This window comes from Oscarella lobularis, chromosome 16 (assembly GCF_947507565.1).
Source record: "Oscarella lobularis chromosome 16, ooOscLobu1.1, whole genome shotgun sequence".
NCBI lineage: Eukaryota > Metazoa > Porifera > Homoscleromorpha > Homosclerophorida > Oscarellidae > Oscarella > Oscarella lobularis.
In genome coordinates, this window is record NC_089190.1 from 176,026 (window position 1) to 190,472 (window position 14,447).

General features: G+C 49.0%; 1 protein-coding gene and 2 long non-coding RNA genes across 12 annotated transcripts; 2 read left to right on the forward strand and 1 right to left on the reverse strand.

Annotated features, from left to right (window-relative positions):
* Positions 1 to 709: 709 nt before the first annotated feature.
* LOC136196790 (uncharacterized) lies at positions 710 to 9,140 on the forward strand. Its single transcript, XM_065986427.1, has 4 exons — positions 710 to 786; positions 854 to 887; positions 1,068 to 1,167; positions 2,276 to 9,140. The coding sequence occupies exon 4, from the start codon at positions 2,652 to 2,654 to the stop codon at positions 6,747 to 6,749; it is 4,098 nt and encodes a 1,365-aa protein (XP_065842499.1). The 5' UTR covers positions 710 to 786; positions 854 to 887; positions 1,068 to 1,167; positions 2,276 to 2,651; the 3' UTR covers positions 6,750 to 9,140.
* Positions 9,141 to 9,975: 835 nt separating this feature from the next.
* Positions 9,976 to 11,303, forward strand: LOC136196621 (uncharacterized). 4 transcript variants are annotated; one of them, XR_010672287.1, is made up of 5 exons: positions 9,976 to 10,303; positions 10,359 to 10,485; positions 10,534 to 10,730; positions 10,792 to 10,888; positions 10,985 to 11,303. It is a non-coding gene; the product is annotated as an uncharacterized lncRNA (long non-coding RNA). The 4 variants fall into 4 exon arrangements; XR_010672288.1 differs by having other exon boundaries at positions 9,994 to 10,050; positions 10,176 to 10,303; positions 10,792 to 11,303; XR_010672286.1 differs by having other exon boundaries at positions 10,789 to 11,303.
* Positions 11,304 to 11,730: 427 nt separating this feature from the next.
* On the reverse strand, positions 11,731 to 14,133 carry LOC136196988 (uncharacterized). 7 transcript variants are annotated; one of them, XR_010672341.1, is made up of 11 exons: positions 14,023 to 14,133; positions 13,849 to 13,925; positions 13,333 to 13,521; positions 13,068 to 13,175; positions 12,947 to 13,027; positions 12,781 to 12,896; positions 12,569 to 12,728; positions 12,472 to 12,523; positions 12,359 to 12,416; positions 12,157 to 12,245; positions 11,731 to 12,098 (listed from the first exon to the last, which is right to left on the reverse strand). It is a non-coding gene; the product is annotated as an uncharacterized lncRNA (long non-coding RNA). The 7 variants fall into 7 exon arrangements; XR_010672338.1 differs by having other exon boundaries at positions 12,569 to 12,630; positions 12,695 to 12,728; positions 12,781 to 13,027; XR_010672344.1 differs by having other exon boundaries at positions 12,569 to 12,644; positions 12,695 to 12,728; positions 12,781 to 13,027.
* Between the last annotated feature and the right edge of the window lie 314 nt (positions 14,134 to 14,447).

Below are 14,447 nucleotides of genomic sequence, written 5' to 3' on the forward strand. Positions count from 1 at the left end.
GTGCCTAGATACTAGTATGCGGTGTAGTACTCACCTTCGTTGCGCCTTGTCTCGTTCCCAGCCCCTCCCCCTCCGTTAGTATCACTACGGTCTTGGGACATTCCTTTGATCTTGTTGTGCACCGCTCCCCCCGATTTTGGGTGGGCGATAATTGGATGACGTAGTAGCTGCGAAGTAGCAAGTGCACGCGCGAAGTAGCGATTCAGCGTTGCGCGTCGATTTCTAGCTACATTACAGTACGGATCGCGGGAATCTCCGAGTCGCTCTATAGGGTATGCAAAGGGACGCTGCAGAACGGTTTCGCCGGTATAGAGCTAGATCAGCGCTCGTGTGCGCTTAACTAGCACGGCTTATCACTCGTCAACTACTGCCGGCGAAACCGTTCTGCAGCGCATACCCTATAGAGCGAGATTCTCGTGATCAGTGGAGCTAGAAATCGACGAGTAACTCTGAATCGCGTGTGCACTTGCTACTTCGCCCGTGCACTTGCTACTTCGCGGCTACTACGTCATCCAATTATCACCCCCCCCCCAAAATCGGGGGGAGCGGTGCACAACAAGATCAAAGGCATGTCCCCAGACCCTCCACGTAGTGATATTAACGGAGGGGGAGGGGCTGGGAACGAGACTACGTTACGCCGTCAGCCGCTCCGTGGTTTATATATAGAAAGATTAGCCTCGGTTCCAGACCCTCTCCCCCGGATGTTACCAAGGATCGGTAACATCCGGGGGAAAGAGGGTCTGGAACCAAGGCTATAGAAAGATTGGGATTGATCGCCAACGCACGGTATAGTGTCCGTTACTCACCCACATATACTGTTCTTCGTTATGCCGTCAGCTTCTCCGTGGTTTAGATATACAGAGATTGTGATCGATCGCCAACGCACGGTAGAGTCCGTTAGACAAAACGCGCCCACGCCGTCAGCTTGTCTGAGGGTGGACTCCCACACGGTCTTATTTGTTCCTCGTGTTGTACTAGTATCCGTGTCGTGTGCTTCTTAACCGCATTCTTCCCCTAGCTAGCTCGGCAGTGAATGGGATCGACTCAATTTCTTGCTTATTTTGCAGTACTCCTTTTTCGACTCTCATGGAGTGCCCACGCGAGAACATGTGTGTGGACGGGTAGTGGAACTCGGTGGAGCGATCCTAACAACTGGAGTTGCAACACGTAAGAAGGGTAGCCTTAGTCTGGAGGCCACACCCTTCGCTCGGGAGGGTGTTGCATGCGGTACGCACTAAACGAATTAAGTTATTAGAGACGCCGCCCTACGTCATAGCTTCGAGATCGCAAAAGCGACGCAACTACAGTAGGGGAGTATTGGAAAGTCTAGGTGATCGTACGCAGAAGCGACGAGCCCCGCAGCTGAGGAGTTCGTCGTTTTCGTTTACTACATTGCTTTATTTCGCGTACGATCGTCGCATTTTCGCTTACGATCGCGTGCGATTGGGTGGCTTAAGCGTGCGATCGACCTCGATCGCTCATCGCTACTCCTATAAAAGCATTCGAGGGCGTAAACGGTTTAGAACAGCTAATTGGCCCCTACGTCACAGACAACTCGGCCTGTGATTGGGCCGCACTCCACAGTGCGGGGTGCAACACATCCCCTCCCCCCCCCTCCTGTTTGACCTGATATGCCACTGTGTACGTGCAAGGGTCTGACTAGGGTAGCCAGGTCGCAAGCCAGGCCATTCTCCTCTGATCCCGGACCCGACGCACTGGTGATCACGTGCCTTACCCTAAAGTACACGTGACCCTCATTCGGCACGCCTCCCCTACGTCAGCGCGTTGCTCCGCACTTCGATGGCTCGCCGTGAATTACCGAGCGATTTACGAGACTCAACGATCTCGTGGACAGGGATGACGTCCAATGGATTCCCCGTGTCGTAGTTCCGTGACAGCCTGCAGCGAACTAGAGTGAAGAGCCAATAAACAAGGGATATGTAGCGACCATCGGCTTCGAATTTCGTGTCGTAAATCGCTCGGTAATTCACGGCGAGCCATCGAAGTGTTTGCGGAGCAACGCGCTGGCGTAGGGGAGGCGAATGAGGGTTACATTTACTATAGTGTAAGATCACCAGTGCGTCCATGCAGGCCCTTCTCCTCTCCGGGTTTATCCGGGATCAGAGGAGAAGGGTCTGGCTGGAGAGGCTACAAGAAGGGTGGTCATTTTTTTAATCGCTGGATGATATTATCTAACCAGTCAGTACGTTACGCTTTTGAAATAGCAGTACCAGTTGATTCGGAGGTATCAGCCTTCATCGACTATATTTCTTAGAGTCCCTCGGTCGTCGGATGATGTGAGGATCTCGTCGTCACGATCCCTCGGCGTGATCGTCGATCAAAACACAACAATCAAGTTCCTGAAAATTCTCTCCGCTTCCACTCGTCTCGTCGTAGACGCCAGCGTCACATTGACGGTCACGTCTAAATTCAATTCGGTCGGCTCGACGCTGAGAGTGCGCGGAACCCTAAATGCGAGCGTCTTCGTCTGGTCCGGAAAAATCATCGACGGCGGCAGTCAAACTTCGAGCTCCGTTCGAGGTCGCATAGTCGTCAACGACCTGGCTCTCGTCAAACGCGGTTTCTACGTCAAGAAACGCCTACGAAACGTCATCTGGACGAATCGTCAGCGTTTCACATTCGCACCGTCGATGAATCAATCCGTCGTCTTCTGTCGCGCCTGTCTCGTCGTCAACGAGGCGTCGTCGACAATGATGTTGAGAGGGGCCCAACTTGAATCCGACGGTGACAAAGATTCGGACGGCTTTTCCTCCGGTATCGTCAATCGAGGCCTCGTCGTCGTCGAACTGATTAGCAATTATTCGGTTCGCTGGAACGTCGCGAATATCGGTGGTCGAATTCAAATTTTCGGCGTTCAACGTTCCCAGCATCGGTTAACAATGACCCTGCATAGTCGATGGGTGAACGACGGCTCGATTCGACTCTACGCCGTTTCGCTTCGTTTTAGTCATTCCAACGTGGCGACGAGATCGGAAAATGGCACGTGGGAAGTCCATTCGTATCCTGCGACGAGTGACGAGTACGCGCTCGGCTCTTGGAAGAACCTCCTTGCCCAATACGATCACGACGCGCGTCGAAACAGGAGCAGATATCACGTCGACGTCTTCATTGACCAGTCGATGACATTTTACAACGTTACCGCGTTCGGCTGCGTAAGGATGTACGTGGACAACCGCCCTGCTACCGTTCGCTTCGTCGGTGATCTGAATTTGGGCGACTGCGGCGAACTGCGTCTGCGTCGGCACGGGCGCGTGAAGAAGAGCAGCGTTCTCTTCGTTTCTGACGTTGCTCGATTTTGCGTTGACTTCATTGTCGTGACTTCCGGTTGGACGTTGAATTTGTCAACGCGCGGAAAGGTGGCAATACGTCGGCGACTCGTCGTCGAGACGAATGCCGCGGCTACGATTGGATCCGACGTCTTTGCTAGTGGCGTCAACATCGGCTCCGTTTATCTATCGAACGACGCTCGCTTCGACGTGTTCAACCGAAACGTGACAATCGATTCAGTCTTTCGCACCAACGGTACGGTCAATTTAACCGAATCGACCCTGAAGACAAAAGACTGGCACTACGACCGAGGCTTTTTGATTGGCAGTCGAGCCCTGCTCCACGTGCTTGCGCGGGGTCGCGTGGCGAGCCGCGTGCCGTTAGCGGTCGACGGCGTCGGGTTGAAAATCGAAGCGTCGCCTATTGAATCGTCGCGTCGCGGCGTCTTGGCCGAGTATTTTCAGTATCGAGTCGACACCGATCTGACGTCGCAAATAAATTCTCTCTCCCATTTTCCGGGCGACGACGGGAAGTCAAATTCTCTTCCGCGTGATTTCGACGACGGGTCGTATAGACCGAATGCCGTTCAGTTTCTCTCGTCGTTCGATCGCTTGCCAAGGCGCAGCGGTTCATCGCCTCTCGCGCTGAAGCCGGATTACGTGCGCACGGACATAACGAGTCCCCATTCGTTTACGCTTAATTACGCCGCTCGTCTCTGGTCGTTTCTCGTCGTCGACGAGACAGGTTTCTACAGATTTCGATTTCTAACCGGTGCCGGACTCCGCGTTCGACTTTGGATCGACGACCGCATCGTTTTCACGTCTCGCAGGTCGCTTCGATATCTATACAAATCGAAGCCTCACATCACCGAATCGTTCGAACTGCGTCAAGGAGTCTCTCGTCTCCGATTCGATTTCATTCAAGAGCGTCTCATCTCGTCCGATTACGACAATGCTCTATTGGTCGACTACTCCGGCCCGTCGTTCGACTGGAGACCGATACCCATGGACAAGCTCTTCCGACGTTACGCTCTTCCCGACGGAACTTCGCAGCCGGCGAATCCGAATTTCGACGTCGAACAATTCGAACCGACGACAAGCTATCTTCGCGTGAACTCGCTAATTGTTGCGAAGAACGGTGCTGATTTGACTGTGAGCGAGACGGGCGTCGTCGAGGTCGGCGACGAATTCCTCTGGATATCGCACTCAACCGGATTGCAATCGAACGTCGTCAATCGCGGTCGCTTCGTCGACGTCGAGGCGAACGAGGTCGCACCGTCATCGATATTTGTCAACTACTACGACGACAATTACGTTTCTAATGGCAACTCGACGTCCGTCACATGGATCAATTCAAATGGCGGTCTGTGGGACGACGAGACGAATTGGTATCCGAGACGCGTGCCTCGAGCTGACGACGACGCTTACGTGACGATGGACGGCGACTATCGGTTTATGATTCGAAATCACAGTCGAGCCAACGCACTCTCCTTGACTCTCGGCAGTGGGTCAAGCGACAGTCGGCCGGAACTCGTTGTCGGGCATTTTGCTCGCGCGGATATCGGTAGTCTCGACGTCAATACGCCTATTACGACAATACGAGGTCGGCTATCGGTGCAGTTTCTGACGTTTCGCGGTCAAACGATTACCGGGGGTGGCGAACTTCACGTCGCTAGGCGATTCTTCTTTGCCAGGAGCTCGTACACGAAACGTTATTTTTCTCGCATCAACGTAACAGTAAGCAAATTATTTGACGTCGAATCAAGACTCTACGACGACGACGTCTACCACCCTTACTTCAACCGTTACGACGCGCCGCATCTCTACTGCGACCGTTGCTACGTCATCAACGAAATAGGATCGACGTTTCAGACCGTAGATTTGCACTTGTTTGTCATTGGCAACGAGGTGTCGTCGGAGTCGGACGGGTTTCGACGAGGAGTCGTTAATTACGGGCTTGTCGTTCTCGAACTCGTGCCGTCCACAATCATGGCGTGGGACGTGAGAAACTACGGCGAATTCGTCGTCGTCACGAAAACGTATTATGAGTCGAAATCTTTGGACTATCGCGGCTCGTTTGTCAATTATAACGCGACCCGAATCTATCTGTCGTCGGTTGTCTTCCGGGAGACGTCGACGGTTATATCGGCGCACGGCAGCGTGTGGAAAACGTACGGCTACCCCTTGCGACGCAAAGGCGCGCCGTCGTTTCCCGAGGGCGAACAACTTTCGGGACAGTGGCGTCGTTTCATCGACGACGTCTATCAGAACGTCGCGACTTTGAATGACTCTACCGTCGTGTGGAACGCGAGGTTTGCCATTGAAATCGACGTCAAAAACGCGCTCTCGTCTTCGACGTTTTCCTTTTTTCGGTTCGAAACGTACGGTTACGTCAACTTTCGTTTGAGCAATTCAGTCGATTTTGCCGACGGTTTGTACATGGATCGTCACGGCGATCTTTCGCTTATTCGTAGAACGTTCATCGATCAGCGTCATGTGGCCGCTATAGGAAATCTGGTGACCGGTCAAGCGTTCGTCGGCGAAGGTTGGAATCTGGCAATTGGAAAGGCGAAGTTTTATCGTCGCTCGACCATCGACGACGATGCAATCGTAACGGCGAAGAAAGGGCGAGAATCGACGCTAGACTTCTACGACGAGCTCGTCGTGAATGGGCGAGGAGTCCTGAACGTCGTCGATGCGTCGACGAATTGTCACTCGGACGTCGCGCAAGCAGGAACGATACGAATCGGCAACGGTCGCATGAGCGTCGACGGTCGTTGCACATTCGAAGCGGGCGAGTTCGTGGCGGCAAACGGCACAATTCGGTTGCGCGGTGGTTTCGACATCGTCGGCATTTCGGACAAAGTGTTCACCAACGTTCGCATTCGTATCGACGCTCCGAAAGATGGGATTCCGAGTACGCTGCAGACTGGCTTCTCCTCCTCCTCCTTGACCTTAGCGGGCGACGGTTTGATATTCGGTCGGGAATCGGTGACTGTCGACGTTTGTGAGACGTGCCAATTTCATGTTCTCGATCCCATTCGCTGGGTACCGGATCCGATCCTTGGCGTCGTGACGACGTTTGTCAATTCCGGTTCGCTCGTTCGTCGCGGTCGTCCTGGCACGGCGGTAATCTACGGACACTACGTCGGAAATGAGGAGAACTTTCAGACAACGGCGAAGAGCCTCGTCGTATTTCGCTCGTTACCCGAGGGAAAGACAGCGACTTGGACGAATCGCGAAGGCGGTAGTTGGAACGACTCTTCGAACTGGAATCCTCGTCGCGTCCCTCTTTCGACCGACGTCGTGCGCATCGCGCTGCCCGGGAGTTATCGGATAACGATACCCGACGGTCTTGTCGTCAAAGTGACTGTTTTGTATGCCGAGTCGGCGGACGTCGAGTGGTCGAGTCGTCGGCTCGACTTATCGTATCGGAATTCGATGCTCGTCTACGGATTTTGACTGTGAAAGGCTTTCTTCAGTCGACGTGGTTCAGATGGAGCGGACAGCTGCTCGACGGCGATGTGGCTTCGGCAGCGAGCCGGGGTCGTCTCGTGGTCACAACGTCGTTTATAATATTAAGTGGAAGATACAGTGACAAACGTATTCGGCATTTGGTTGTGGAAAACAGAGGCAAGCTGACCCACGGCGCATTTTTTGATACACTGGAGTGCGTTCATTGCACGATTTTCAACTACGGTGTTTACTCTGTTAGGGGAGTGGACCATAGCATTTCTTCCCATAGGATGTATTCCGAGGCTCCGCTCATTGATGGTTTTCGATCAGGGTTAATTAACTACGGCTTCGTCAACATTGAAGTCGTTTCCTGGAATGGGTGGTCGTGGGACGTTCGTAACTACGGTAACTTCTCTGTCTTCCCCGGAAACCGACAATACTATTATAAGTTTCATTTTTGGTCAATTGTACTGTCAAATTACAAGCAGCTCAGCTTTTACGGTATCGAAGTTATCGTTCACGGTTCAACACGCTTCACGAAAGGGAATGGCTCAATTGATTTCTTTGGGAATCCCTACCCATTTCGCGGCGATCGGGAATCCTACTTTGAAGAAAACTCGACGGCGTGGGATTTCAACTGGCGATGCTTCTTAAGAATTTCGTCCGGCTCAGACGCCGTCTTCCATTTTAACAGAATTGTTTTCAAAGGGATCTGGGACATTTCTATCGACATCGGCGCTCCTCACTCCGGCAACCCCAATCCGAATCTTTTCTTCATCCATTCACTTCTAGAAATGCATCGCAGCAGCGCGCTTCGTTTGACCTATAGCTATTTCTATAGACCGACGATCAATTGGAAATTTATTATTTCACCGAAGGCTCGAGTGAACTTGGGGCACTTGCAAATCGGTCGTGCATGGTCCGTGAGCGTTGGCGCGGGGGCTTCATTTGACGTTCAAGGCGAACTCTCCATTGAACGACAGTCGCTCCTAAGTCTTTCCTCCGGGCCAAATTCGGTCTTTGGCGATGTTTTTACTTTACATCGCGACGGAAAGTTCTCTCTCAGCGATCGACTCGTGACTATGAATTCTGGGTGGACACTCGACGGGCACGTCAATTTGACCAACTCTACAACCGTAGTCAAAGGAAAGCTTAATTGGAATGGCGGCCTCGTCAAAGGTCGCCAGTCGGCAACGGTGCGACTGCAGAGCGGATGCGAAATAGCAGGAAGTTTACCAAAGACGCTGGACGGCATAGCAGTAGAAATCTCAGCGGATAGACCCACCGTCCGAAACGGTATCATTGCTGAATATTTTCAGTCCAAAGAGTGGAAGCACTTAGACATGAACAGAGGGAAGCCGTTATACGATCTGCATTTTCCTGGCACTGAGACTGTTGGTCCTTACACCAAGACGTTGCCACCAGAGTTCGACTTGCCGTCGACGAAAGGAGAAATGATACAATTCGAGACCTCCTTCGATATCGAACCTGAAGTGATCAAACCTTTGTTTTCGCGTTCGGCGCCGGGAGACTCGTTTGTCCGTAGCTACGCGGCGCGTTTGTGGTCCTATTTGCAAATAGATAGAAGTGGCTTCTACACGTTCTTTTTTTCTATGGGGAAAGGGTTGAAGATTCGCCTTTCTCTTGACGGCACGTTCTACTACAAATCGAATATCAGCGTCAGTTTCCTAGACGAAGTAAAGACGTCGGCTATTCATATAAAAGCCGGACTTCGACTCATGAGAGTCGACTACATTTCTCAAGACAACGAGTTTGTGGCAACACGATTCAGCTACTTATCGGTGAAATACGCAGGACCTGATGTTCCTAAGCAACTCATCCCTAGTGCTAAACTCTACGCCGTTCGATACAATGAAGGGAAGGGAGTCTACGAAGGATCTGCTTCTAGCATGAAATTTCTTGGAGACGATAGGGTATGCGAGTCGCTGTTTTCTGTCGACGCTGACTACTTTCCGAGTAGTGTTAGTCGCTGCAGAGTGAGCGGAACTGGAAAGTTGCTCACTCAGAATTTCGTCAACATAACGGTCGGAGTATTAGGCATTTTGGACGTGACTACGAACACAAACTGGCCAAAGCCTCCGGTCGGTGACAGACTTCGTCTGACCGTCAATGGGATGGTAGTGAAAACGGCTGGAGACGGCACGGCGGAGTTGAATACCGTTTATAACGTCAACGTCACGTCCGGTTGTGTGAAGAGCTTCTCAGGGCAACTCGATCTCGGGCATTTTGTTTGACTCCATTTCGTGAAATTGTTTCTTTGCGTCTATCTGTGTGCATGTGTGTCTTTCTTCTTTGACGTTTTCTTCTTTTCTTTCTTGCGTGTGTCTTAGTCTGAATTGGGAAGGGAGAAACCGTCTCCTGCAAAAGATAAAAGAATCGTCTCAGCACTTCCTGTCACATCAGATTGGCTTGAAAGCTAGAGAAGCTCGCCGCCTTTCTTTTGCAGACGTCAAAGCAATAGAGCTTATGCATGTGACGTCACTTGATCACGTGCATGACCTCTGAGTGGCAGAAAGCGTGCCACTCAAAATAAAAAAGGCCGTAGCATCTAAGCGAAGCCTCATTTGTTCTGGCCTAGCTGCCTTGGCAGCTTCTAGTAGGTTAGATTATCATTGCCCAAAGGTGTCGCGGTAGCTAGACGCGATTTAAAGCGTTTTCGTAGAGCTTTTGAGCTTCGCGGTGTAGAGACCCGCGAAACGCGTGAAGGTTTCTCTAGCGAAGCGACTTGAAGCACCGCGTAGTGTAATGACATGTTCAACATTCTGGCGTACCTACCGGTGTGAAAACACTAATTCTGAAGGCTTTACTAGCTCATTCAGATGAAAAAGTAGCTTACTGCGCCTTAGACGCTAAACCAATCGCCCTTTCAGACAACTATCAGTTCGAATTCAAGTTTCTGATGTTACATCCTCTAAATCAAGCAACAAGTTTTGTTTGCAACGAGTTGAGACGCGAAAACTTCACAAGGGTCCCCGAAAAACGAAGCACGCTTTAAAATGTCTGTTGTCTTATTAACTTCACTTTACAAAAGTACAAAACCCTTCTTTAGCGCAGTTAAGCTGCGACGAGGGTTTCTGTGGGTGCGGCCATACGCCGCTCTTACGTTTCTGCCACTCAGTTGCGCGCGCTACCATTGGTCTCTGACGTTGTGCATAAGCTCTATTAACGCGCGTCAGTCATATCAAAATCCCGGCAAGGGATTACAGTGCCTTCTACGTGAGCGCACAAGCCTACAGGCACTGCCTTATCGGTCGCCGTCAACGTCATCAGCGACGCAGACCTAAACGTAATCGTCGCTAAACGAATCGACTCGAAATCCACAGGCACCGAAGCTAAGGCCCCTGTTCCATCCTCTTACATGGACATCTAGTACCGAATCACCGTACAGCACTGACGTTCTTTCGTCTACAGTTACGAGAACAGTAGACGCCGCGAAGCTAGCTTGTGGAAAAGCAGAACGAGACACCGAACGATATCGCTTTATGTTTGACTACTCAAATACGAAAGAAATCTGTACTCGCGCCTACGGAAACTTTCAGGTCGAGAAAAGCCGACTCGATCGCCTTTTTTAATGATTTATTAATAAATTATTAGGTCGTCCGTCTGATGCATGAATTTTGTGAATGGTCGATTCCGAGTCGAAGGTGATACGCGTGAGACTGTACGACGTACAGCTGAAGATAATTTCATTGGATAAACTTGAAAGCCTACACACGTTCCGGTGAATATGCAAAATAGAAGGAATTAATTACGTAAATATGTTTTATAGGCTTCAAGAGATTGAGGTCGTTGATTTGGCTTTTCTTTGTGCACTTGTGTCACCTGCATTAGCTCTCATGTTTTCCAATGTGATGCTTCTATTCTTATGCTTTTCTCTTTTTCATTTGCTTGAAAGTCACGGGAGATTCAAAGACTTTTAGGGAAACATAGTGGCATTGAAGCCAAAGCAACTATGTCTATATTCAGGTGTGTCAATAGTCAAATATTCGTTTTGATTTAATGAAAATATTTAATTGATATTTAGTAGATACCTCGTCTTGCAGTTTTTGAATACACACGCAGTCTGTGTTCTCGGCGCAATGGCGACTGCTCGTTCTTCTACTTCAAGCTGAATCCTATGTTAGGTATTCATATCCTTCATGTAATGTGAGATGTCGTAATAAGCATGGGCCAAACTGAAATAGAGAAGAGGGAGGACAGCTATTGATGTCTCTTTTTAGGCGCTCTTTCTGCCAGAAAGAGAAAATTATTCGTTCAGCGTGTTCACGTGCTCGATTGACCGACAGATGGATTCATTGCCATCAGAATCGTAATCGCTCGTTGCTCCAAGTACGGTGAGAGCTCTTTGCACGTGACCGGTATCGGTATCTATTTATTTACGGCCTAGTGACGTTGCGACTCTACTGAATGACTTGTAAAGTCTAATTCAGCCTTTAATTAAGGGTTATAGTTGATAGGTGTGGTGTAGACGGTAAACGCACGACGTACTATGGGCCCTAACTACTACCGAAATTGATTGAAACGGTTTCTCTCTTATGAGGTGGTGCTCTGCTCACGTTTCGAATCCCTCAAGTCCAAAGAGTAGTATGGTCGCTCAACAGCCTATTGTTCGGTGGTCTCGTTCTAGCACCTCTAACCGTAGAAAAACACGAGGAACAGGACAATGAGTTGTGCGTGCTTTAATTAAAATTAAGTTCAGAGAACAGGCATCTGATTATCTTGAAGTCTACCCGTGCTCCATCGCTTCGTCAAGAACCAGGATGAAAGGTACATACATCGTGTTCATTGCTTCAACTAAGCTGATATATATTTTTAGGAATTGGGGGTCCTGAGCACGACCCCGTTATTGAAAAACTGCTCGCGCGGGGTCCCGGGCACGACCCCGTCATCAAAAACTGCCTCGAAGGGGTCCTGGGCAAGACCCCGTCGAAACTGCCCGTGCATGAAAACGCGAGGGGAAACTCTGTGCAAATTTTTCAAATTTATTAAATAAAACATGCGTCCCTTCCCTTACAAAACCGCGAGCAGTTTTTGATGTCGGGGTCTTGCTCAGGACCCCGTTCGAGCAGTTTTTGATGACGGGGTCTTGCTCAGGACCCCAAGGTAACGCCTACGCAAAAGAAATTACGACGAGCAGCTTTACCTTGCGAGGGCTTACCTGCTCATCTATTGTTTTCATTAGCACACGTCGAAGACTCTACAGCAAACATTAGAATTAAAACACAAAGCTGTTTAAATTATAAAAATAACGATTGTTTCTTTGCTATTTTGCAAAGAAAGAAGTTAGTTAGCTGGAAAATACGGCGTCGTGAATGTCCATCGCTCAAGACGGCACTAGAATTTCAAAACTATTTAACTGATGCAGAAACCATAGAAATATCTCTATGCCTACGAGCATAAACATCTTTTGGCCAAATTGCATGACGACATCACCGAAGTGTACAGGTAACAGAGAGAAGCTGAGTGGGCCGAAGTCGACACCTGAGAACTAAACAACTTGGTTCGCGTACGAAAAAGTTTGTTTTCCACAACGGTTTGCCCTTGTCCTGTGCCTGTGTATCGGGAAGTTTATCGTGTGGGGGCGGAGCTCTTACCTAGTGTAATTCCTCGACTCCTTTCGACAATTGTTGCCCCTTTTCTGCGTTGACCAATCTAAACGTGCGTGAAACAAACGAGGAATCGTAGAAATAAAAGAATAAAGCCTTACTTTCTCCTTTATGCTTTTTATCCGGATCGCGTGGTATTTCGAGATGTCATATCTAAGAGATTATTTACAAAAGAAAATTAAAAATTGAAATAAGCACCCAAACTAAAACAATGAGAGCAAAATGTTGGTACAAGGAAGCGTTATTGGCTGTGGCCTCATCTAAGACACGTTATCTTATAATAAAATTTAGAGATGAATTTTTCTCGTAAAGCTGTTTGGTTACTCGTGTCGACGAGGAGAATAGGCCGCTTTTGCCGCTAAAATAAGAGGTCTCCTTGAGGGGTCCGTCGTTGGAATTTCGTTATTTACTCGTGACGACGAGGAGAATGAACGTCGTTTGCTGCTGAGATGAGGGGTCCCCATGAGGGGTCCCCAGTTGCGATTTCGTTACAGCGAAAGAAAATAGCTCGACGCGCTTTCTCTACCTTCAATAGAAGACGACAAAGCGATAGAAAGAGAAGAAGAAGCGGCGTACGTCTATATTATTCTAAGTAATCAATGCGCAAGTAAGAGAGAACACCCGACGAAAAGTGGTAAGATACAAAGGAAAACGGTCCTATAGACTTATTTATAGTAAGCGTTCGACGCGGGATTACCTAACGAACTGAGGAGGCGGAATCGGTTGCGCAACTGTGCGCAAATAAACGTGAGTGAGTTTCTGAGAACGCGAAGCGCTTTCTGCCTGAGAAGGGCATTCGCTGCTGCTAGAAACAAAAGGACGAACTAACGTGAAAATTTTCAAACAGACGACAAATAAATTAAACTAAATTCAATTACTATGGAGTCTTATTTCTTTATTAAATATGTAATTGAAACTCGTTTAGAATCAATAACGTACCTAAGACTCTGCACTACACAAACCTCGTGACGTCTTTTTCGGAAATACTTATAGTCAACTTGATTGAGCCAAAAACCAAGACTGTACACTAGAAGTAAGCAAAACTGGCTGAATTAGTGTAATGCATTCAAGCATGACAACGATGTGCAGATGTCGTCTGATTTGATTTATAGTCATCATTTCTCCAGTTTGATAGTCGTGACGACACGTTTCTAAATGATGGAAAAGATAAGACCACGTGAACAAGATACGAGAATAATAAAGTACATGACATCTACAAAACATTAACATCACATATACAACGTAAAGTCAATTTCGTACTGCGAGCAACTGAATCCCATTGTTTCATAATAAAAGATGTAGAATCGGAAAAAAAACACAGATATTCTAAAATCTTCACCTCGCGGATATCCAACCTACTAAACGCGTTAGATCGACTCTAATTTGCTGGGAAAAGAGCCTCGCGTGGTCAAATGGCTCGTGCGAGTCGAAATTCGCGAAGAAAAGAACCATAATTGTTTCGGGGACCCAAAGCGTACCTGTTCGTCTTTTTGCGCCGTTTTTTCGAACTTCAACGTGAGCTATTGATCGCATCGCGCTTCGGAGTTGCATATCGCTGCGAAGAAACGAGGCGAAAGTGATCCGCGAAGGCCGCGTGGAGAGATCGCCTTTTCTATCGCGACAAACGGGCTCCCAATCGCTTAGACGCTTACTGAACGCCGTCCCTTGCATTCTTCCTAAGCTTCGAAGACGTCGTTGTCGCCGAAATCGCCCGTTTTCGTCTTCTACGCCACTCTTCGTTGCTTCTTCGAGATCACGTGTTCGGTTCCTGATGTCCCGTTCGAGGACAAGACCGCGAAAGCCGATCTACGATAATAACCGAAAGGTAAGAAGAGAAGCTGTGTGGAAAAGAAAAGGCGAACACACGAAGAATCATCCACCATCTTGAACTCGGGGCAAGAAAGCTTACGTCATTCATTGCCAGAAAAAATCAGGACGCCAAATATAGTCAAACCGGTATTGGAACCGGTTTCTATTTTCGCACCTATTCAGAGAAACCAATGCGGGCGCTAAATGAATCCACGTGACCTTCAGGGACCAATGAGAGCATTGGCCATTGGGTGGGGCTACGAGTCGT

Coding starts and splice junctions, on each gene's coding strand:
- LOC136196790 (XM_065986427.1), top strand. CDS start 2,652: ATGAATCAATCCGTCGTCTTCTGTCGCGCCTGTCTCGTCGTCAACGAG.